The following is a 24,141-nucleotide window of genomic DNA, read 5'->3' on the forward strand; positions in this document are numbered from 1 at the left end:
AACAAGTAAAAATTATCAATCGACATCTTATCTGCACACCAAGCCAATTGTCAACGTGATCGATACATACAATTTAACATTTAACGAATTCACAAGAGAAATTATTTGAAGAGAAAAATAACACCAAAGATAAAGTTAATTTTGAGAATATTTATTTAAGATGCACCAAAAGCCGTGAGAATCTTTATTCACATTGAACTAATTGAAGCATCTTTTGACTTGATTTCACTCTTTAATTTGTACCCCTCAAAATTTACTTGTTGTTAAGCCAAACTTGAATTCTAATGTCGATTCATCAAATAACAAGGTTCTCAGTAGTGTTGGGCCCAACTCATTTAATGGTAAAATTGAATTTAAACACTTAAAAAAATAAAAAATAAATATTTAGCAAAACTAAATTACATAATTTGAAATGTGTTGATTATTCAACAAGATAGATATGCTGTGTCAAAGGTGATTGGTATTTGCTGCTCATATTTATAATAAAAAAATAATATTTTCGATATAAAAAATAATAAATTTTCATGAATGAACTAAATAAAATATATGTATGATTAAATTGACACTGTAAAATTGTGAGTTTTTGTTTAAAAAAATCTAGATATAAATTATTAATATCTTGACTTGCTGTAGATCCAAAGGCAATTAATGAGATCATGTTGATGCTCAGATTTAGTTGGACTGCTTTTAGAAAGAAGCTTCTGCAACCGAATTTAAAATTGCTAATTTTATTTTAAAGACACAAACAACTTCTAATTATTTGATATTTCAACAACTTATACACATTTTACTTTTTTAAAATCTTTATTTTGCTAGTGTAAATTTTTGGATTATTATCTCAATTCATCCATTTTTGTATGTCGCGTCCTTCGTTTCTCTCATCACCACATCTAACTTGATGGTTAGACACATTTTTGTGTCGAATAGTACTATAATTTTAAGTTATTCATGAAATATTTATCTTCGCACGAATATTAACCTTCAAAAGCCAAAATTCGAATAGATAAACTTTAAAATTTTAAATTCTTGAATCCTATTTTTTAAGTGGCAAAATAAATTTAAAGATCGAATTTTTACAATATTTTAAATACTAATGAATCCCCTCCAAAACCCTTTGAAATTTGTAGAAAAAGAAAAAATGTAAAAGACAAAGAAAAGCACCAAGAATAATATAATAAAATGACAAAAAAAAGGAAAAAAAAAAAGTAAATGGGGCTCAGTTTGAAAGTTAATGGGGACCAGAGTCGGTCCACAAAATGTAACCAATTGGAACACGACGCGTGTCAGATAGTTCTGGTCCATTAACTGCACCGCCGTAGCTGATCAAGAAGAGCAACCCATTAACCCGAAATCCCGCGTGGCAGCAGCTATTATACCTTCAAAAAATTTTCCAATCTGCATTGGCATCTGCGCTCGCTGCTCCCAATTCGAAAGAATTTACTAGGAGCGTTACATTTTCATTTTCATCCAATAAATTCAACATGACTCCCATTAATCCGCCATTGAAGTTGTATGTTTTGGATTTAGCTTTCTTCAGCTTCATAAAAGTGGGAAATTTATTCTCATATCTGCTTTTAATAAGCTGTGCTTTCGCTTCGAAATTCTTGCATTTCAGTGTCTTTCATAAGGTTAAAGCTCAAGTCTGGTTCGCGTAGCGAATCATGACTGCAATTCCGAGAAATCAGATTTTGGAAATGGGATTTTGTTCTCCACTTCCGCGACGTTCTCACTGATGCACCAAAGATATAATTTTCTTGGCCATTTTCGTTTCAATGGTACGGTTAATTTCCTTTTCATTTCGAGGTGGGATTAGCCAATTTATTAATCAAACTGAAACAAAGTAGCATTTTCTGTTTCATAGAGCATTATATTATGGATATTGGAAATTTAATACTAAGTGAGCTGATTTGTTCTATTCACCTATATCCAGGATTACTGCATTTTCTCCATTCATAAAATGTTTTGCCATTTTGTTCGGCTTTAATTATTCTTAAATCTTGGAACAAAAATAATCACAGTAAGATTAAAGACTCGAGCTTTGAAGAATTAATTTTTTTCCATGTAAAACGAGAGGAAGACAAGTTGCCTTGAATTCTTTGATCGGCCGACAACGGCTATCGAGAATAGTGGGTCAGACATAATTAAAAACGAGGGATGTCTTTTCTCGAAGATCAACATCTAGAAAGATAAGGAAAGATATAAAGTTTTTTTGTGTTTCAGCCTTCAGGGTTGGGCCAAGAACTTAGTTGCCCGTGACCATCCCTAAAATGCCTTGTAAGCAAAGTCTTTCTAACCGTTGGTTTTGTATCTACAGTCATTGGACCATTCATAAGCTTGATTTATTTGCCTTGTATTTATCACAGACGTGGGAAGAAGATTAATTTAATTAAACCCCACAAATTTATGTACCAAGAATTTGGCTTACTTCACTAAATTCATTTTATTTTTATTGGCTTAATATCTTGATTTACAGTTAAGCTGTCTCTTTCTGATTTGGAAACTGCAGCTCTCAAAATTGTTGATGCGGCCATATTTTATATTTTTGGTTGGATATTCTTTATTGGCTTCTGGACTGAACTCCAACTAAATTAAATCCACAAGTTTTTTTTTATTGATTTTGCTGTCGGATGATTTTATTTGGTCTCCATTTATTGTTTACTTACGTGTTTCTCCTAATATTTATGACCAATCTGAGCTGTCATTTGATTTGGTTGTGCTATTGCTTTCACTCGTTTTTCATGCTTGAAGCTTGAGATATCAGTTAGCGAGAATAGTATTTATTTTGCTTTAAATGGCTTCCAAGATTTCTTTTTGGATCATGACATTTGCTCTTGAAATTGATGTGATTAATGTTTCAGCATATTCCTTCTTTTGCCACCTTTTTCGTGTATAGCCCACTCTGGTACATAATCTAGAATCCAAAATGGAGTTGCTGTATATGTCATCAATTGTGACTGTTGATATTTTTGACTCGTGCTTCTCTCTTATTCGATTTAGTACAAGAACTCTGTTTTGAAGCGAGATGCATAATAGTCATAGACCGAAAATTTAAGCATTATCTTGATAAGTTGTGCTGATAACTTGTGAAAATCTTAACAATGGCTTGCATAATTATTGTTATCCTGCTGGTTGTACCATTTCTCAATGAACTTATTTGTGCCACATTTTCGTAACAGTTGCTCTACTTGTTGTCTTACCAGGTACTTGCTAGAAAAGCTCGTTTGTCTACTTTTGAGTACAACAGGATTTTTCAATGGATTTACAACAATTATTCTTCGTAAGCTGCTGTTTAAAGTGTAACGAATGATGTTAGTTTCCCTTTCTGCCTTTTAAATTACAGTAAAATAATATTATTTAAGTTAATCTTCATTGTTTTATTTTTGATTTAGCGCCTGCTCAAGAGTTTTCTCTTGTTTCAAGTTGGCAGACACTATCTGGGTAAAATCAAATGAGACTTCAAGCAGGAATTGCGCTTCTTTTCATCATCATCTGGATTCCACGTATTATTTGTGGTTAGTAACATCGTAGTCAATTTCTTAATCATATCCATAAATATTTGGTATTCAGAGTGAGGAAACTAAGCCCGAGTTCTCTCATATACTTCAACAAATTCTACATAGAATGTCTTAGTACTGATTTCAACTAATAGAATTCAATGTGCAGTAGCAGTGGTGAAACCAGAAATATGAATTAAGGAGGATGAAACCGAGAATTAAAATTTCTGCATGACGTAGGTGTGGGGAGAAATCCATTTATATATAAGAATACAATAGGGAAATTACACAGTTTCATTGAAAAATTTCAGAGGGAGAGAGGCCATGGTTCCTGCTAGCTACTCTTTCCCCACCACCGCACATAGTGTGCTCAGTGTTTCATTTCACAATGAAAGGAATCCATGACGAAGCCACATCATGGCAAATTATGGCTTGGACATACATAATAACTGGGTTCTTTTTACCATTTTTTAGATGGAGAATCGACAAAGTCTGAAACAAACAATTGGACGTGCACATGTTCTCTTGCACGTCAAGGAAACTTGAACTTAATCCCAGCAAACTGCTCCTCATTCTGTGATTGTAGTCCAGGTACCATTTTTATTTTCTTATTTGAATATAAATTTTCAAGAAAATACTGTTAACATGATCGATTTGGTATACAAATGCAGGAGGGTCGAGCGAGAACAGGTGGACATGCCTTTGTGCTTCTTATGGATTGCCTAAACTGGCTGCTGTAGAAAACAATGGCGGCTGTTTTACATCGTGCAACTGCAACTCTGGTAACTCAAGGCTTCAAAAACTACTATGAATCAAGAATTAAACCATTATGATTAATCTAACTAACCTGTATTGCATGATTCATGCCATAGAATGAGTGTTACCTTGAATCTGTCCCACAAATATATAATTTTACTCTTTTCATCAACTGTTTTGCTTGACAATAGATTCATTAAGGATGTCCTGATTCCTTGGCTCATGCAATCAGCAATTCTTAAGTAACGTGTGATTGTTTATTGAGATTAAGATTCATTAAGGATGTCCTGATTCCTTGGCTCATGCAATCAGCAATTCTTAAGTAACATGTGATTGTTTATTGAGATTAATTACCTCAACTTCCTCGAAGATTGGACTTACTAACTAGAGCTTCCCTCTGAAAATTAAAATCACCCCACCTCCATTAAATTTCACAAAACTTATCATTTTTATCGAAATCGAGCAGTTGGTGTAAAATGATCAGTTTAAGGGTCATCTATAGGGGTGTCAAAATGCGACACGATCCGTGAACCCGACATGAAAAAAATCAGGTTCGGGTTGGTGTTTTTCGGGTTCGGTTCGGGTTGGGTGGGTTCGGGTTAGTGCCAAGTTAAACGAGTTTCGGGTTGGGTCGGGTTGGGTTGCGGGTTGACCCGAAAACTTTTTAAAGACAAATATTACCTATATTTTTATATATTGTATGTTTATTTGATTTAGTAAGTATACTTTAATTTTTTACAATTACACTTTAAAATTTAAATCAGAAATTTTGTTATTATGTGTTTAAATTAAAATATTATTATTATTTTTAATTTTTTCGAATTTTTTTTCATTAATTTTTTTTTAAAAAATAAATAAAATTCGGGTTAGACGGGTTGAGTCGGGTTAGACGGGTTCGTGTTCGGGTTAGGGGTTTTCGGGTTGCTTCGGGTTCGGGTTAAAAAAAATAAAAAAATTTCACGGGTTGACCCGAAACCCGACCCACCCGACCCGATTGACACCCCTAGTCATCTACATCTCATTCTAGACTAATTAGTAGGAAAAATATGTATTATCATATTTGTCATCTAAGGAGCTTGAAAGTTCATTTGCACCATGGGCTAGAGATGATTTGGACATCGACATATGCTTATGTACTCCGTCATCAAATTCTTATAGGGACTTTAGCCGAGTTACAGCAGTTGAAGAAGCAGAAGCAAATTTCCAGAAGAATTGTGGCAATAATCCTCTTGCTATGTGTAATCATAACAGCACTCGCACTAGGTTCGGTGCTATGGTATTTTTATATGAAGGATAAAAGTACTGTTCAGTGGCCTTTATCCTCATTAGATAGACCAAAAAGCTTCAGCAGTGTGTCCAACTTGATAAGCCAAGATTCTTCTTCAGTGTCGGTATCCAAAGGTTATTAGATTCTTCTCTTAAACCTTTAATACGACAAAATCTATGCACTTATTTGATATTTCCTTGTCATCAAATGATTTTACTTATTTAACTTAAAAAAAGGTCTATTCTTGACATTTTTATTTTTGCTGTGTGCTGACTTCAAGGATGCATTCCGAAGACAGCTATACTGTTTAGAAGCAAAATCGGAGTACTACGTGGATCAATAGTACAATTTTCTTATTCGGAACTTGAAAGTGCAACTAACCGGTTCTCTGATGCTAATTTGATTGGACTTGGAGGAAGCAGTCATGTCTACTGTGGTAATCTAAGAGATGGTAGAACTGTTGCAGTTAAAAGAATGAAAATTCAAGGTGGCCCGGAGGCAGAACATATTTTCTTGACTGAGGTACTGCCTCAAACAACCTAATATTAACTTGTTTTACTGCCATGGGGTGGATCCAGAAAATCCCGGGAGGGGGGGGTAAAGAGAGTGCATGGGGATTTAATGCATTCTTGGGGAGGGGAGAGAAACATGAAGTTGTAAAAAAAATCACTAATGAAAAATCAAATTTTCACATGGGGGCGGGGGGCGATTACCATCTTGCTAGATTCGCCTATGAAGTTATGTACCTTTTCTGTGGACACAGATTGAACTGATATCAAGACTTCATCACTGTCATGTGGTTCCTTTACTCGGTTATTGCTCAGAGCACCAAGGAAAACGGGCTGAGAAGCTTCTGGTATTTGAATATATTCCTAATGGTAATCTGAGGGAGTGTTTGGATGGCAATTCGGGGCAGTTTCTTGATTGGAATACTCGAGTTGCAATAGCTCTTGGAGCTGCACGTGGTCTGGAATATCTCCATGAAGCAGCCGCACCTAGAATTTTGCACAGAGATGTTAAATCCACAAACATACTCTTGGACGAGAATTGGAGAGCCATGGTATAAAAAATTCCCCTGAACTGAAAAAAATTTAGGGAATTTGTACATAAATAGTTGGGACCAAAATATACACATTCAAATTTATATCTTGAAATGCAGATTACTGATCTTGGCATGGCGAAACACCTACAAAAAGATGGCATCATTAGCTGCTCCAGTTCTCCGGCTAGAATGCAAGGCACCTTTGGTTACTTCGCACCCGAATATGCTATTGTCGGAAGGGCCTCATTAAAATCTGATGTTTTTAGTTTTGGAGTCGTTCTTCTTGAACTAATTACGGGTCAGAAGCCTATTCATGAGTCGTCCAACAAAGGAGAAGAAAGTTTAGTAATATGGGTATGCTAATCCACACTTCTTATATTTTTCTTAAGAAATCTTTCATGAAACTATTATCAAAGCCACAGTCTGTTGATTCTGTTATATTAGATTTTACCTCTTTATCTGGTTTCATTTTTCCGCTCAAGAAACACTGATATGCTAGCTTGATTTTCTCATTAAATTGCTACAGGCGACACCACATTTGCATGATCATAAGCGAGTGATTTCTAAGTTGTCTGATCCCCGTCTGAAAGGAACTTTTCAAGAAGAAGAGATGCATGTAATGGCCTACTTAGCAAAAGAGTGTCTATTACTGGATCCAGAGTCTCGTCCCAGCATGAGTGAGGTTGTCCAAATTCTATCAACTATTGCACAAGAGAAATCTAAACGAAAAAAATTTCCGATTCACGTCTTCCAGGTAATTCTTTAAGCAGATTACTCTTTTAAAATACATTAGTAACCCAAAAGGACACTCTTCAGACATTTGGCATGTTCGTGTCTTTTTTCAGGCAAGGTCGTGTTCTGGAAATCCAGAGATAGATGGAGATGAGCTTTCCGACACCTTGGAAGCTGAGGAAATAAAGCAAATTACATCTGAAAAGCCAGCTCGAATCTCAATGTCCTCAAATCCTGGCATTGATTTTTGCTGTTTAAAGAACGAGAACGAAACAGAGCATTTATCCAATGATATTGAAAAACTGATACTTTTGACTTCAAAATCAAGAAGTTGGCGGTTACAAGACGACGAAGTGGTGGATTTAACCGAACCCCGGTTGGAATCCTTCTGTTTACCAACTGCCGATTCTCATATAATAAATGTTTAACGAGTTTGAACTGACCCACGGACAAATAGATTGCAGAAAAGAGATCCAAGACAAGTCATTTTAGCATTTGATCGAGTATGATCTTTAGAGTTTACTGAAAGACAAGACATCGCTCAAGTAATGAGACAGACTTGCTGATACTGCTCGTTCTTTCGGTTTTTCGACTTAGGTTCAATGGGGAGAGTTTGAAATTTGTGGCTAGCTTCAGTTTATTTATTCAAAATTCAGAATACAGAGTCTTGGTTCTCGTTCATGTATTCAGTTGTAGAGATGAATGAAACAAACAGAGATTTCATACAAAGGTTCTACAGAGCCTATATTTGTTCCTTTTACAGTTTTTCTTTCTTTTTGTAGTGTTATATTCTTATTGATATTCTAGTTAAGTGGAGCACCGCCTGCCTTATAAATTTACCTGAAGACTGAAGCTGGACATATTTTATTTTCTAAAAAAAATAAAAATATTATTTTACATTTCAAATGAAGTATTCAAAGTCCTGTAAAAACACAATTTGTCTCTTTCAATCAAATACTGTTATATAATACATTTAACATCATAAAGCAATCGATAGGACGAACATGAAGAAAGTTGTAAGATTCGAGTTAGTTATATTCGAGCTCGAGGTCGATTCAAAGCTAGAAAATATTTTTGGTTTGAATTCAATTTGAATAAAAGATAGGGTTCGAATTCGTTACGAAATATTTATACATGTTTGTAAGCCACTCGAAATATATTTATTTAATATATAATTATATTATTTTAATAAAATATTAAAGTTCGTGAACTATCGAACAAAATAATTTGGACTCGAATTCAGCTCGAATTTGATAATTTCAAATACGAATAAAATATTTTTTGAGCCGACTTAATTTGTTTACACCTCTAATGATACTATTGTATAGTTTTTTCAAAAAAAATTTTACACTAACAATTCTTCCCATGAATACTGCAAATTAACAAAGAGATCCTTAAACTAACTCTTCTTGTCACATCTCGAGATCGAGGCGTCGGTGACATCCGACATTGTTAATCAAATAACAATAAGTCTCGTAGCAAATAGCCAAATACCAGTATATTTCATAAAATTTCATTGTCTTTACATGAAAAGAAAAATACAGAGATTGCGGAAGCGAAAAGTGCAAACATTACTAAGAAAGACAAAGGAACACTAATGAGCTTGAACATCCAGAACTTGAATTCCTTCCTTCTAATTCTTTACCAGCCCCAGAACTGCTCATGATCTTTATGTTCTACATGTTCTTCATTCTCATCTGGAGAGGGACGTAAGGGGTGTGAGCGTTTTGAGAAACACTCAGCAAGCGGGGCCGATCAAATACCAGAAAATATTTGATACATAATACTTTTAAAACATTCTTCTTTTTACGTAGTATGGTATATCAAAGTTGAATGAACAGAAGTCAAACATTGAACAAATCAGAGCTTCAGAGTTGGATGAACAGAAATCATACTTAGAACAAATCAGAACTTCGAATCAGAACATTTCAGAACAGAACTTATCAGACAAACATATTATAATGATCATGGGCTATCCTTGATTTTGGGCTGCCTCTGGGACATTCTCCTATAAATGAGCTCACTCTGGGGTCTTTTTCCGCATCCGAGCTCCCTCTGGAGCCTTCTCCCATAGACAGACTCCCTCTGGGGCCTTTTCCCTCACAGGATTTCCCGATGCATCATTATTAGATCCATACTTATAACCTATCATTCAGAGACGGATTGGTTCGAACAGAGCGACACCAAGACATAATGAAGCAAAGGGCATGAACGAACAACGGACGGAACGAAACGATTTTGAAGTAACTTAGAATTTCGAAATCATCATGTCACGGCCCAACTCACTTGTGATATTGTCCGCTTTGGCCCGAGGGCCTCACGGCTTTAAAACGCGTCACAAGGGGTTGCTACACGCTCATTTAAATGCCCAGCATCTCTCCCGTTGTTTAGCGATGTGGGATTTCGCCTAAGGGAGAGATGCTGGGCATTTAAATGAGCGTGTAGCAACCCCTTGTGACGCGTTTTAAAGCCGTGAGGCCTTCGGGCCAAAACGGACAATATCACAAGTGAGTTGGGCCGTGACATTTGGTATCAGAGCGACTCCGCGTGGGTTTGGGATTGTGGGGCAAACCTCAGCGATGACGCTGAGTCCCGAAAGGGGGGGTGAGAGGGCCCTTAGGCGAAATCTCACATCGCTAAACAACGGGAGAGATGCTGGGCATTTAAATGAGCGTGTAGCAACCTCTTGTGACGCGTTTTAAAGCCGTGAGGCTCTCGGGCCAAAGCGGACAATATCACAAGTGGGTTGGGCCGTGACACATCACTTATGCACAACATGCAGTAGACGATCAAATTTTAAAACATACATAACTTTAAAATATATAAATCCACTTATCTGAAAGATTGTTTCAAAAATCTTGGAATGAATAAGTTGGAGTTTGATAATGAAAAACCAATCACCTTGCAAAAATTTTTGCGCCTAATTGAACCGTTGGATCGATCTGAATTTTGGATATGTTGATCCAAACACGTGTAGGTATATTATGAATGGCGTAGATTGGAATTAGACATGTAAAACAATGAGCAAAACTTTCTGAAATTGGGCAGAATTTTTGGTATTCGAAAATTACAACTTTTGGAGAGAACTTTTGATGTTGTTTTGGTGTAATTTCACTCATTCCTTTGCTACTATTTATAGCAACCAATGTGACTTTAGGCATTCTTCCTCCACATCAAATGTTGCATAGTTTATGGCATTAATCACCAATGTGACTTTAGGCCTTCCCACTCCATACCAAAGGTTGCATGGTTTATGACATTAATCACCAATGTGACTTTAGGTCTTCCCCTCCGTACCAAATGTTGCATGTAATTTATTCTCGTCTATGATATAACTCATCTTCAATGCAAAAACTGAAATCAAATTGATACTTTGTCTCTTTGTATAGTAAAATTTTGGATCTTGACACTTCTGGATGTGTTCGATGTTGTTTTCCTTGATTTTTCATATTATGTTAGTAAATTTCTATATTAAATTTTAAATTTGTGTTTTTTAGTTTTATTTATTTATTTATTTATCTAGAACTTATTCTCTTTACTAATGTTGTAGATTAATAATGTTTTTCAATGATACCATAAATATATTTTTTATATTTCAAAATGTTACCTCGTTTTTTTTAGGATAAATTTTGACTTTTTTTTAAAACTTGTTAACGCTTATATTATATATTGGATATCTCTTTTCAATTGTTCAAAATATATAGTTCAATTTCTACCTTTAATAACATATATATATATATTTTTAATTTTTCACCAACATGTCCTTATTAACTAAATAGACTACTGCATTTTCCTTTTCGATTGATCAAAATATTTAGTCAATTTCTATAGCATTTTTCTTAATTTTCGCTAATATATTCATGGTAAGAAAGACAAGTAATTATTTATTGAATGAATTAAATAAAAATAAAATAAAAGTTCTTTAAAAAATTTGTTTTTCTAATTATTTTTTTAATCTATTTAAAAAAATAAACAAATTTATATATTTGAGACGCGGGAGGAATTTTTTTTTTACAATACCAAATATTATTAATTTATAGAGTATTAAAATAATGCTTATAAATATTTTAAAAAAAAATTAAAAATCATTATTTTTTAAACATATGTAATTTGAATTATATTTTGAGAATATAATGTCCATTTTAACCATAGGTTACAGATAAAATTTGTGTGAGACGGTCTCACGGATCGAATTTTGTGAGACTGATCTCTTATTTGGGTCATCCATGTAAAAGTATTACTTTTTATGTTAAGAATATTTTTTTTTATTGTAAATATCGATAGAGTTGATTGTCTCACACATAAAAATTCGTGACACCGTCTAACAAGAAACACGTGGGTAAAAGTTAGAACTACGATTAGTTTGCTCGAATATATTCATGGAATGCTTACACCTGTAAGCAACTCTATTATTTGCAAAATTAGACTGTCGGGAACGTTCATGCCGACCAACAAAAAGATCTCCCCGCTTTCTCCCAGCAATCCGCGCCCCAAATTTGTAATTCTTTCAAACCCTTATTTAGTCCATTTTGAATTTTGTTAATTTCAAATATCATCTTTATTCTCGAAAGATATGTATCGTCGAGCAAAATTTTGTTTCTATTTAGTGTCCGTTCTTACATTTGAGATTTAAGAGGATCGATCTCTCTGAAATGAAACAGGATTCTGAAATGCTTTTTTCCTGAGGTGAATTTGATGTCAAAGTTGGCCAGTTTATCAAATGTTAGCATAGGCTCAATCCTCTTGCGTTATTATATGGTTTTTGTTTGCTTGTTGGGTTTAAGATACCGTATCTTAATCAACGTGTCCCTCTAATTTCAGATGAATCGACGATAAGCTCGTTTGATATGTTTTGGGTGGGAGACAACATCATGTTATTTGTTTGTAGTAATGCCTATGGGAACTGTCATCATTTACTTAGGGGATGTCATAGCAGATCAATATGTATAATTTGAAAAAAAAATGGTGTGATGATTGCTTAAGTAAACTTGACTTTCTGCTTTATTCTAATATCCTTCAGTTCGTTTTTTCCCTCAAGGTGACATTGGCTAAATGAATCTAAAATGGGAAATGAGAATTATGGTTACTGAAATTTACGCTGCTGTCTTAATTGCTTAGATTCTTTGATTAAGGTTCATGTAACAGAGTCATTGTTTGATGGATGAGATGGGATGCTTAAATGTTTGACAAATCTTTATGTTATTATTTAATGGCTTGTAAATCCATTTTATAGGATTAGCATTTTGTGGGCTACAAATCAGATTTACAACGTGCAGATGCGATATATTCTTTTAGAGTTGCTTGCAAAATTGGTTGCGGCTTGGTGAGTGGCATTTGAGTTGCTCGACCTTTTTAAATCATAATGGGAACCTCACATCGCAGGTTTGTGAAGTGGCGTTAATCTGTTTACAACGTGAAATGAAATCTTGGATCTGGGCCAATGGAGTGCTTACATTTTCTTTTTTGATTTCGCTGTAATTGTCTGTGAGCAGTGGGGTTTTTAAAAAGTCAAGTGGCAGTGCACGACTTGTGATAACGACCATTATGGGAATGATGTTTGGTTATTTCATAGGTGTTTCATTTCCATCAATTTCTTTATCAAAGGTATGATCCTAATCATTTCGTAACTTATTCAAGGAGAAAGTTCACTATTTATGTAATTTTTTTTGACAGATTAATCTCCCATCAAGTGTAAGATCATCTATTGATATGGCCTTTAGTGACGATCACCATAATTCTGCTAGCCGTAGTTTTCCAGAAAATCTAAGTTCAGGTGGTACCACTTCAACACCTAAGGTAAGTCTTTTTCTTCAAAATGTTGCATCTGTTGAAAATGCAGAGGTTTTGCTACTTTTTTTGTGCTCAGTTCCTTTTAAGTTCTCAATGCCTAAAATATAAGCCCATGGGTGTTATCATTGGTTGAGTTCACGTGTCACATTTTTAGGAAGATACTGGGTTAAGCATCCTTTCGTTTCAAAAGTTCATTCATTAACATGGACATATAGAATTTCACCTTTGCCAATCTATTGGATAGTGGACATTTTTCTCTTTTTTCTTGTTAACAAATTTGCCTACCATATACTTGTCCTGTTTTGGGAAGCTCAGTTTGCTTCTCTTTTCTTACTTGATCTTGTATTTCCTGTTTAGAATTTAATTGTTGCATTATCTGCAGTTTTTCTATATGTACGAAAATAGCATTAGATATAAGTTGTGTACTTGTAATTTTTAATGTTGTTAGATCTTTCAGATTTTTGTCCCTACAAATCCTCGCGGTGCAGAATCTTTACCCCCAGGAATTGTTGTTTCAGAATCAGATTTGTATCCAAGAAGGTTGTGGGGTGAACCCAGCGAGGTAAGTTTTGAAAACTGTGGAAATGGTGATAACTCTGGGCCAGCTATGTTTAAATTTATATATTTTCTTTTTTGTTGCTGATGGATGTTCATAAACTAATATGTCACTTAGGGAACAAATTCATCTATGTTCATTACCTTGTTTTCTTTTTGTTTAATCTTGTTAGCATTGTTATCATTATTTTATAAAGAAAAACGTTTGTTGTTTATTCTTACTAGTCTATGTTAATCACATTTAGGTTTTTCCAAGTTTGTGACTGAAATACATTATTTTTATTTTTTCATGATTGTAGCATGGGTTAATCTCGGTAGGTTATAAATTAAGTATTTCATTTTTTTATCTTCTTTAGTTTGACGAATGTTTGCTTCCATGTTTCTGTTAGGTTTTATCATTTGTAAACAACAATAATATGAGTCATTTATAAGTTAGGTAGCACCAAATGCTTTACTTATATCTTCATTAGATTTTGTGGAATCGCAGTATGCTTATGACTGCAATCTGGAACTTTCAGGATCTAAAAATGAAGCCAAAATATCTAGTGATATTTACAGTTGGTTTGGATCAAAAGAACAATGTTGATGCAGCCGTGAAGAAGGTGACAGTACAGAATTTTACAGTCGATAATACTTTTGCTAGAATCCATTGCACTAGATTGATTTGGGTCTATTTTTTTAGTTTTCTGAGGATTTTCAGATTGTGCTTTTTCACTATGATGGCAATACAAGTGAATGGGATCAATTTGAGTGGTCACAACGTGCCATACATGTCAGTGTTAGAAAACAAACAAAATGGTAATATTCCTCAGATCTTTGTTCTTCTTTATTGTTCTATGTGGATGTCTTACCTTGTTTACTGGAGCCAAGGAGGTTCAAGGGGAAAGGATTGCAAGCTTTTCGTGTTATTGAGTTGTTCACACTTAAAGAAGTAAAATTTTATTGATGTGCTTTATAGTATAATAAATCAATATGAACAATTATTTATTGTTTTAATTACATCTATCTCTTCTAAGATTTGATCTATGTTTGACATTATTGTACCAGCTTCTGGATATTATACTTTCCCTTTCTATATTGGGCATTTCATTGCAAGAAGTCCTCAACGAGGAGCTCCTATGAGTGCATCTTCTGTTGCCAGAAAAAAATGAGGCATCTAAAATTACCATCCTTGTTGGGTCGTATATGATTTCTGAAAACAGTGAACCAAACTACCCTTCTTGTTTTACCCATCACTCATGAACTCCCAAGTTTAACTGCATTTGGTATAACTGTGATGAACAATTACCATTTGGTGTTAAATTGGTGTGCACACACCTCTTATACTTCCTTCTTTTTTCTCAAATGAGCTATATTAGTCTGAACTGGAGCCCTTTAGACAGACTATGAAAACCATACCTTGACAATCACAAATGTCTCTCAACCTAATGGGATCTATGAACCCAGCGATACTTTTTTTGGTCAAATCCTTCAATCCTGAATGATTGATTTTGGAAAAGAGAAAAAATCCCTTACCAACTGGCAAGGGTTATAGTTTTTGTACTTGCCAAATTATCATCCAACCCCCCGAGGGGAAGATTTTGGGAAAAGCACCTTCATTGATGGCTGAAGTTCCCTTAGCATATATGTTTGGGCATGATATATACCCCAGGAGAGGTGGTCTTAGTTTGACAAATTGAAAAAAAATTGATTCTTTTAATTTGATGGCTAAAGGACCAAGACAACACTATTGTGATGCGCAAAAGCTCAAGGCCAATAGTTCAAGTTGGGGAAAAAAATTAGCACTTGTATTTCCTGTCGAAAATATAGTCTAAACTTGGAAAATTGATGTTTCAGTGTAAATATCACTCTTCCATCGGTTGATGACTTCTTTTTATTGTCTGGTTCATAGGTGGTATGCAAAAAGATTTCTACATCCGGATATTGTAGCTGCTTATGATTACATTTTCATTTGGGATGAAGATCTTGGAGTTGAACACTTCAATGCTGAGAAGTAAATATGGTCTTTTTTGTCTTGTTACTTTCCACTTTATGTTAAATTTGATGTATAATGTTTATTTCTCCCCAACTGTTTTCTGGCCTTCTCTTCACAATAGGTATATTCAATTGGTTAAAAAACATGGTTTAGAGATTTCTCAACCCGGTCTTGAACCCAACAATGGACTGACATGGCAAATGACCAAGAGAAGAGGTGACAGAGAAGTTCACAAGTAGGTTTATTGAGTGAATATATAAGCACACACAACTGTTTCTACCATATCTATATCATTTGTAACCAACAGGTATATGTATGCTCATAAACAGAGATACGGAGGAGAAACCAGGATGGTGTAGTGATCCACATTTACCTCCATGTGCAGCGTAATACTCTCTTTTCTGCTATTGATGACATACATTTATATCCTGAACTTGATATTGTCAGCAAGTAAAATACTTGGTGGCATATTGGCAGGTGGGGGTAATTGGCTGGTGAAGGTAGTGCAAAGAAATTGCTCCTGCTATCAATAATTTTTGTACAGATGACAGATTGGAAGAAATCCGAAGGATCTAATGGAACTAAAATCTCTAATTGGAAACTTGAATATTTGAATATTACTGTCGAATGTTTTGCCTTTTCAGCCCATCATTTATGTTGATTCATGGATAGATTGTTTATCTCGCTTTACCAGCTCTTGGTTATGCAAATTAAAACAGCTTCATCCTTAGTATTAAGTTCACACGCACGCGCCCGCGCTCGCATATTTGATAAGATGAATGTAGAATGACCAACACACATATAGAAGACCAGTAATTGGAGATGTGACCCTAAATTGATGATTAAATGTATGCAAGTTAATATGTGGCTTAGTTTTGTGGAGTCATAGGTAATGGTAGGCTGGAAAAAATGAATGCTGATTATATCTAGTATGGCTTATGGTCTATATAAAATACGATCTTATGTTTTATATGCAGAAAAAATATTTGCATTTTAGATCTGCAGGATTTTTCTAGAGTCTTGCTCACTTATTGTTGAGACACGCTCAAATGGATCTGATCCATAATCCATTAATCTAAAATCTAATGTGTGTCTCCCAGAAAGTGTACAATAATAACTTACATCACTATTTCTGCTTTTGTTCAGTTTTGTGGAAATCATGGCTCCAGTTTTTTCTCGCGAAGCTTGGAGATGTGTTTGGCATATGATTCAGGTACTTCTCATTTTTGGGATATGAGATTAAGCTTCACCTTTTTGTGTTTTTTGTATCCATTTATTATGTTCGATCGTAGAGCTTGCCAGCACTCTGGCGCTGTTCCAGGGCTCTGTTCCGACCATGTTGTTCATCAGTGCCTCATTAATTCACATGCTTGCAGAATGACTTGGTCCATGGTTGGGGATTGGATTTTGCTCTAAGGAGATGTGTTGATGTTAGTCTCTCTCTCCCTCTCTCCCTCGTGTGTGTACATGTGCAAGTAGGTGTTCTCCCCTTCCCCCGAAGGAAAAAGGAAGAAAGCCATTAAGAGAAGACTTCTTATTTCAATTTTCAAATTATATTGTGTAATAACCTCTAATTCTTGGAGAACCTTGCTATCCTTTGCAAAAAAATCGTCTGATTGCTTCTTTTTTTTGGCCCCTGTAGCCCGCACATGAAAAAATTGGTGTTGTTGATTCACAGTGGATTGTGCATCAAGTTATTCCATCACTTGGAAGTCAGGTCGGTTATTAGTAACTCTCTATTAATAACATTAGTCATGCTACAGATTCCTATGTCTTGGAGCCGGTTATATTAACTACAGATGCGTTCGCCGAGGACATCCTTGGTGTATAGAAAATGTGATTATTTGGAGTCAATACGACGACAGATTAGACTTGCTTCAGTTTGGGTTTGAATAAACAGATAAGAAGATTATCAAGGCCTTCGTGCTGTGGAACTTTGTTTTTTCCTTTTCTTAAAATCAGCTAGCGTTACATTTGCAAAATAATTCCCTGGTCTCTTTCCATGTTTGTTTTCATACTCTTTCTGGTTTTTTTATGTGATCGGCTTTGCACACAACTTCAATAATTTTGAACTTTTTTTAAATTCCCAGGGAGAATCTGAGAACGGTAAAGCACCGTGGCAAGGGGTATGTATATCCAGAACTGAGATATATCTTGGTCTAAAGAATGTTGTATTCCTGTTTTCCCTCGGCTTTCATGACTTGGTTGGATTATATTTACGACATATCCACCGATCTATATACATTGATTAATCTGCACAGTTATTTCTATTCACATTGAGTGAAAAGAAGGAACCCTTTATTTCAAGATTTGTGAGTTAAAAACTTCTTTCTAGGAAGGATTTGGTCCATGAACTACTATATTTTCGGGCATAACACATCCTGAATTTCGATCTGAGAGAGTGATTTAAGGGGGGAAATAAACAAAACAAAAAACTAGTCCAGCCATTGCTGTGGCGGACTGGAGAGTGAACTAGTAAAGGAATTACAATAGAAAAAAACAAATCAAAATCCTATGTAAATATTTTGAAATGCATGTTTAGCCTTCTGAACTTATTGAATCGCCTGTATACTTTATCCTACCGAATCCTTGTTAACAATTCTGTATATAGCCCTAAATTCCTTGGGATCATAAAGATATGGTTTATCTGCTATTTGATAACAGAACTACTTAGCTCATGCTGTGTGCGTGTGTTTGATAGGTACGAGAGAGATGCAAAAAGGAATGGGCTATGTTCCAAGACCGACTTGCGAACGCAGACAAGGCATATTTTGCTCAGACTGGAAACAACTGAAATATGAACTCATAGCAGTCTTCTTTGTACATCGTTTTCTCCTTCTATTTCCTTATTTTTAGTTTTGAGTGTCTTTCCAATTAGTGTAGTATGACATAACACGTAGAATAAGTACCCATATTTTCTTTGTACTTTTTACTTTTTACACTCGCTTCTGTGCAAAAATGAGATGTAAGCTCGTTAATTTTGTGTAAACTGTGTAAACTGATGAGTAGTACCAATTAGTTTTCTTGACCTTCGGGAATTTTGATACTTTTGTCATTTTATTACAAATTTATTTGTCACGCTCTCTATCCACGACAACAAGATGAGGAAGTTGCACGGCCTTTTATCAAAATCTTTGGACCCATCTAATTTATATTGTATTATATTAAGATCCAAGAAAAATTTATGTTGTTTTCCTCACATTCTTCCTTACTGCAACCTGTATTTAATCCATCATGCATATAACATGTACATAGGATCTCTTGTTTTGGTGTACTTTTAATTCGTTTATGCTTTATGTCTATCGAATTGAGTATCAAAACTTGAACAAAACAAAATTATTTTTTCCTAATTGAAATGATCAACTGCACATAGAAATTGAATGAATATACTAAGTTCGTTTTACGCAATAGTTAAACAACTCGTAAAAAATCATCTTAATGTGGAAATCACGATCGATTTTATCAGATAAATTAGATGATGATTTTACCGATTGTCAATAAGCTTCGTCAAATTTGTGGGAACTTCCAGCTAGACCTGTCAAAACGGGTTAGGTTCGTTGAGCTGGTTTGTTCCATCACACAAAATAAGCTGGTTGAGTTGATAATTTCTTGACCTGCCAAAATGACGGACCGACTAATATAACTAAAAACTGGTTAGCTGAGTCTGTCTCGTCACATAAAATAGACGAGTTGGATTTGTAATTTCTCAATCTATCCACGTGAGGACCCTTGGCCGCTTCGCTAATCCGTTTGGACGACTCTACCTCCCGCTCCTTGTCAATTGTAAATGTAGATTAATTAGTTGTGTTATTTATAAATTAAACTAATTTTAACTTAATTCTCTTATTTCATTTTAACTTTTTTTTCAGTAAGGTTAAATTATTTAAATTTTGTTATTATAGATGTGTGAATTGAGTGATTTATAAATTAAACCAATTTTAAATATATATAATTTTTTTGGTAAAATTATAATTAGTTATACAAATTTCATGAATAAAAAAATATAAATAGAAATACAATAATTTATATTTGAATTAAATTAAATTTAATTACTAAAAATCTAAATATAAATAAAATATTTCTTTTTTAAAAAATACGGTTTAAACAGTTGGTTTGGTTTTGAATAACATAAAACTATAAACAAACCATAATAATTTCGTTTTTAGATTATAAAACCAAAATAAGAACTTCAGGATTATGGTTCGGTTTTTTCTGGTTTAGATTTTCGGTTTTTCGGTTTAGATCATATTATGTTCACCCCTAGAGGATGATGTAACATTGTCTGCTGGTGACGTTAAAGACTCATTTTAATTTTGGAGTGGGGAATAGTTGAATTCTAACAAAAAAAGGCTTTAAGTAAAGATATTAAAGTTGTATTTTTCACGCTCAATTCTTCACAAAAGCCTTATCAATGGAGATGAGCAACAAAAACCTCCTCTTTTGGGTCAGCTGGATTGTGAGAACCCAAATTTTTGGACATGTAATTAATTAAATATAGACATGTATAAGAATATTCGATTTATAATAAATTCAAAAATATTAAATAATACATGGTATTGGAGATTCCAAGCCAATAAATACATGAAATTCAAATTCCAGTGCAAATCATGTATTAATTTCGAAATAAGGCTGGATATCAATCAAATTGGAAGGAAATATTACAGTACAAAGCAGCTTTTCTCAACAAGGGAGCATATCAATATTTATGGAAGGAGCATCTTCCAAATTTTGGAAAGAGTATCAATCGAATTATGGTAAGATTTTCATCTCACCTCTATAAATAAGAAGACACTCTCATTCAAAATTCACCCCTCATTCTAGCAAGCAAATTTCGAAATTTTGCTCTTCAATTTTCGAAATTCCTCCCAAAAATTCTGCACGAGTCGTCAAAATTCTTTCGAAGTTCAGAAATTCGTTTCTCTTGCTCGAGTACTCAGAATCCGATCTCCACCGTTCAAAATATGCTTCGGTATGTTTCGCATAACATATCCAAATTTCAGCAAAATCCAACAGTTAGTTTTTTGTTTATAGCCTTTGAAAGAAAACTGCTCAGATTTTAGGCGGAAATTCAGCATACCTACGGTTTTTATGTATGAACAGGTCTAAACGATTTCCAAACCCGATCTCCACCGTTCATAATATATTTAATGTACTTGTGAAATGTACTATAAAATTTTGAGTCAGATCCAACGGTGAAATAATGCGCAGTGAATTTTTCAAGACGGCTGATTTTCCGGTAGATGTGCTGCTACGTCTTCGAGGGGTTGGTTGCATGATTCTTCTATAGTTTCAGAGTTCTTTACGTTTTCTTCCAGTCTAAGGTAAGTGGGCTTGTTTTAAAGATTAAACTTTCGTTTATGCATATTTATTTCGTTTTTTTTGAAAATACGGTCGAGTACGTTCTTCTTCTACTCCGTTCTTGTGTTGGTTGTCATACGGTTTTGGGCACTGTGAGGAGTCGACTGTATATAGGTGAGAATCCCAACCATTACGTACCCTTACGCGGTGTGGGACATAACCGTTATACGGCCTCGCCCCCTTAGATGAGTAAAAATTAGGGACTGATATCAGTAAACTATAGAAAGTGGATGAATCTCAGTGCTGGTAATTGTTATGCATGTGATATGAAAGATGTTATGTAAGTGCAAGTCATGTGATTTTCGAAATTATGCATGTTGTTATATTGTGCTCGAACGGCCCCCACTTGCTGAGTATTTCCCAAAATACCCACCCCTTACTTTACTCTCCCCAGATAAATCAGAAAAGAAAATCGAAGATGATGAGCAAGATCAGTTTTGGGGCTGATAATAAGATGATTCAAGAAGTTTATTTTAGTTTTGACTTAGTAAGTTGTAAAAGCTTCCGCATATTATTTTTATCATTTTAGGAATCTACGTTGTAAAGACAATCTTTTGATTGATTATGAGTAATAAACTGATTTTTGGTTTATACTGTACTACGAGGCTTGTTGTTTTCAATTGTGTGGTTGTAAAACAACGCCGGTGTCAACTAACCTCGGTCTCGGGGCGTGACATGGATATTTCTAGAAATGAACTTTATGCGCAATCCAACACAAATGCTTCTTAACTCAAACAAGTTCATACATTTTTGTTCTGTTACTAGAAGCTCGGAACATAAATTAAGGAAAGAAAACATATGGGCATGCTCCCATCAACTAGGAATATACCAACAATAAAGTTCAATGCCGTTCAGAATTACATGTTAGATGCAAAACGGCATTCTTGAAATCTATCCACTTAAAATTCCTCTTAAATCAATCAAGTTCATGCGGGCTCGACAATGCATTACTTTTCTATGGGTGTTCGACTCAATCAACTGAACTTCTCCTGTTCTGACGCTATAAGCTAATATGCAATGCATCCGACGGTGCTGAGTACGTAAGATCAATACCTCCATAACTTTCAACCAACCGACGAGAATTATTACTCTAATATCTTCACATACCATGTCTTTAAATAAATGTCTCACAAGTTTCATATCACTTGTTGGGGATTATGCCGAAGCGATGATGATCATGATGATAATATAGTACCAAAAAATGCAAAATTAAAATAATCAACAAGAACACAAAAATTTATGTGGTTCACTCAATATAGATTTCGTCCATGGAGCTATTGCAAATATTTTATAAAAGAATAAATATTAAGTGTTTGCAACAAAACACTCAATATCTTACAATCCCCACCCCAAAGTATAACCAATAAAATATTTCCTCCGACTCTCACAAAAGACTTTCCCAACAGTTTGCTCTCTCTAATTTAAGAAACTTTGAAATTGCTTTGATTTAGGATGATTAAAACCGAGGGAGATCTGTACGTGTGAATTAACACAGCACTCACTTCATACCTAAAAATTCTCCCAACCACTTTCTCGCCTAACATTTCTCCCACGACCATTTACAATCACAACTGTTCATCTTCTTGCCTTCTGCTTTCTCTGTAACTCTCGTACTCTCTGCAAGTTCTCTTCGATCTCTCTCACATTTTCATTAATAGCAATGGCCAACACATGTTCTTTGAATGGTTACCAAGACTAATTTGCCTATATTATATATCATTCAAGATGAAAGTTTAATAGCTATGTTCAAATCCTTGGAGGAATCTGGACTAAGATCTTTTCTGGAGGGACTTGCTATCATATACAAAGTTCCGCCGGTGAACTTCAATGTTGAATCATCCATAACCAATGATGGCAAAATTACCTACTCTCCTTGTAACAAGACCTTGATTGTTGATGAAGCATTGTAGGCTTCTACCTTCTCTTTTCCATTTCTGGGATTAGTACTTGTCCTCAATCTCCGAAGAATATATGAATGCCTATTTGAAGAAGTTCTTTGCCTCTGGTGAAGAACTTTCTTCTTATTTCTTCAAGAAATTGCTGAAGATTGAATTTCAAATTCTGACAGACATTGTAACAAATTCCATTATGATTAAGGCTGGAACTTTTGACAAGCTCGCCAAGGAGAAGGTACAAGTAATGATTTTAATCCACATAGATGTCAAAGTTAATTGGACCTTTGTATTATTAAAGAACATATTTGAGAAGGTCCAGAAGAATAGTACCATCGATTTTGGTGTGCAGATAACAAACTGTTAAAGGATGTTGGGTTCAGTTTCACTATTGCAAAATATGGCACTTTATGCTGTCATGATTGATACTGACAATTTTTTGGCCTTGAGACCCAATACTACAATGGCCCAATTTGTTGATGTGAAAAAGGAACCAGAAATCAGAAAAGAAGTCACTCAAAAGCATAAGCAGTTCAAGAGAAAACTTCTAATCGTGGTAAGTGATTCTGAACAGACAGTTTCTGAAGGGTCTGCTTCCCCAACCCAACCCTTCCCTTCCCTTCCCAACCCAAAGCCCATTCATGCAAAAAATAAACAAAGACCACCATCAAGATCAAAACCTCTAAGAAAACAACAACTTTGATAGTCATCTCCTCAACACCCAACTCCATTCCAACCCAAACAGACACTGATGATCTTTTTTTTCATCAGTTGTTCAATCCACCACTGCCTCACCCCACTAGCAACTCCAAAATAATCCCAACCTCAAATCACTCAAGCCACTGCACCAGCACCCATACCTTCCATGGCTGTGAAAGGGATCGACTTTAGGTGCCCGAATTCGCAACGGAAGCAAAAAAAAATTTCGAAAATCATATTTATGTAACATAAATTTCGAGCACCACATGTACTAGAGTGTAGCATATACAAAACACAACTATGACATTCATAGGGTGTAAGATATTATACTTATCAACCTCTTGAGGTTGATGATGGCTCCAACCAAGTTGTAAACAACTTAGCTCTTCAATGGCAAGACAATCTTCAAGCTTCCTTTGAGCCCACCTTGTTCAAATATTAAGCCCACCACCAACTAGCTAGAACCACTCTAATTTTGCACTAGAAAAATTAGAGCATTTTTCTTTGAGAAGTGTATTGTTTCCTCAACCATTGAAGAACAAAATTGGAGAGAAAGTTGAAGGAGAATTTCGGCCATTGTA

At 34.8% G+C, this 24,141-nt stretch overlaps 2 protein-coding genes across 13 annotated transcripts; both read left to right on the forward strand.

Annotated features, from left to right (window-relative positions):
• Window positions 1-1,398: 1,398 nt before the first annotated feature.
• LOC142548785 (receptor-like serine/threonine-protein kinase NCRK) lies at window positions 1,399-8,053 on the forward strand. 8 transcript variants are annotated; one of them, XM_075657327.1, is made up of 11 exons: window positions 1,399-1,775; window positions 3,201-3,308; window positions 3,390-3,512; window positions 3,969-4,085; window positions 4,160-4,276; window positions 5,409-5,651; window positions 5,798-6,039; window positions 6,281-6,577; window positions 6,677-6,913; window positions 7,086-7,313; window positions 7,405-8,053. In XM_075657327.1, the coding sequence occupies exons 3-11, from the start codon at window positions 3,449-3,451 to the stop codon at window positions 7,717-7,719; spliced, it is 1,860 nt and encodes a 619-aa protein (XP_075513442.1). In that variant the 5' UTR covers window positions 1,399-1,775; window positions 3,201-3,308; window positions 3,390-3,448; the 3' UTR covers window positions 7,720-8,053. The 8 variants fall into 8 exon arrangements, with proteins under 8 accessions (XP_075513442.1, XP_075513459.1, XP_075513434.1 ...); XM_075657344.1 differs by having other exon boundaries at window positions 3,421-3,512; XM_075657319.1 differs by lacking the exon at window positions 1,399-1,775 and adding an exon at window positions 2,551-2,902.
• A 3,589-nt stretch (window positions 8,054-11,642) lies between these two features.
• LOC142548823 (uncharacterized) lies at window positions 11,643-18,653 on the forward strand. 5 transcript variants are annotated; one of them, XM_075657381.1, is made up of 15 exons: window positions 11,643-11,789; window positions 12,525-12,673; window positions 12,784-12,895; window positions 12,965-13,087; window positions 13,530-13,643; window positions 14,155-14,238; window positions 14,319-14,434; window positions 15,528-15,629; window positions 15,733-15,846; window positions 15,941-15,997; window positions 16,758-16,824; window positions 16,988-17,041; window positions 17,254-17,328; window positions 17,702-17,737; window positions 18,313-18,653. In XM_075657381.1, the coding sequence occupies exons 2-15, from the start codon at window positions 12,654-12,656 to the stop codon at window positions 18,403-18,405; spliced, it is 1,167 nt and encodes a 388-aa protein (XP_075513496.1). In that variant the 5' UTR covers window positions 11,643-11,789; window positions 12,525-12,653; the 3' UTR covers window positions 18,406-18,653. The 5 variants fall into 5 exon arrangements, with proteins under 5 accessions (XP_075513496.1, XP_075513533.1, XP_075513505.1 ...); XM_075657418.1 differs by having other exon boundaries at window positions 13,539-13,643; XM_075657390.1 differs by having other exon boundaries at window positions 12,531-12,673.
• The last annotated feature ends 5,488 nt before the right edge of the window (window positions 18,654-24,141 follow it).

The sequence above is a fragment of the Primulina tabacum genome, chromosome 1 (genome assembly GCF_025594145.1).
Source record: "Primulina tabacum isolate GXHZ01 chromosome 1, ASM2559414v2, whole genome shotgun sequence".
Classification (NCBI taxonomy): domain Eukaryota; kingdom Viridiplantae; phylum Streptophyta; class Magnoliopsida; order Lamiales; family Gesneriaceae; genus Primulina; species Primulina tabacum.

Bases quoted from the DNA above. Each gene is read 5' to 3' on its own strand.
- LOC142548823 (XM_075657381.1), top strand. From the start codon at position 12,654: ATGGGAACCTCACATCGCAG. The intron at 13,644-14,154 runs GTAAGTTTTGAA...TGGAACTTTCAG, and splicing joins TGTGGGGTGAACCCAGCGAG to GATCTAAAAATGAAGCCAAA. The intron at 17,738-18,312 runs GTATGTATATCC...TGTGTTTGATAG, and splicing joins GTAAAGCACCGTGGCAAGGG to GTACGAGAGAGATGCAAAAA.
- LOC142548785 (XM_075657327.1), top strand. From the start codon at position 3,449: ATGAGACTTCAAGCAGGAATTGCGCTTCTTTTCATCATCATCTGGATT. The intron at 3,513-3,968 runs GTTAGTAACATC...ACCATTTTTTAG, and splicing joins GATTCCACGTATTATTTGTG to ATGGAGAATCGACAAAGTCT. The intron at 6,040-6,280 runs GTACTGCCTCAA...CTGTGGACACAG, and splicing joins AACATATTTTCTTGACTGAG to ATTGAACTGATATCAAGACT.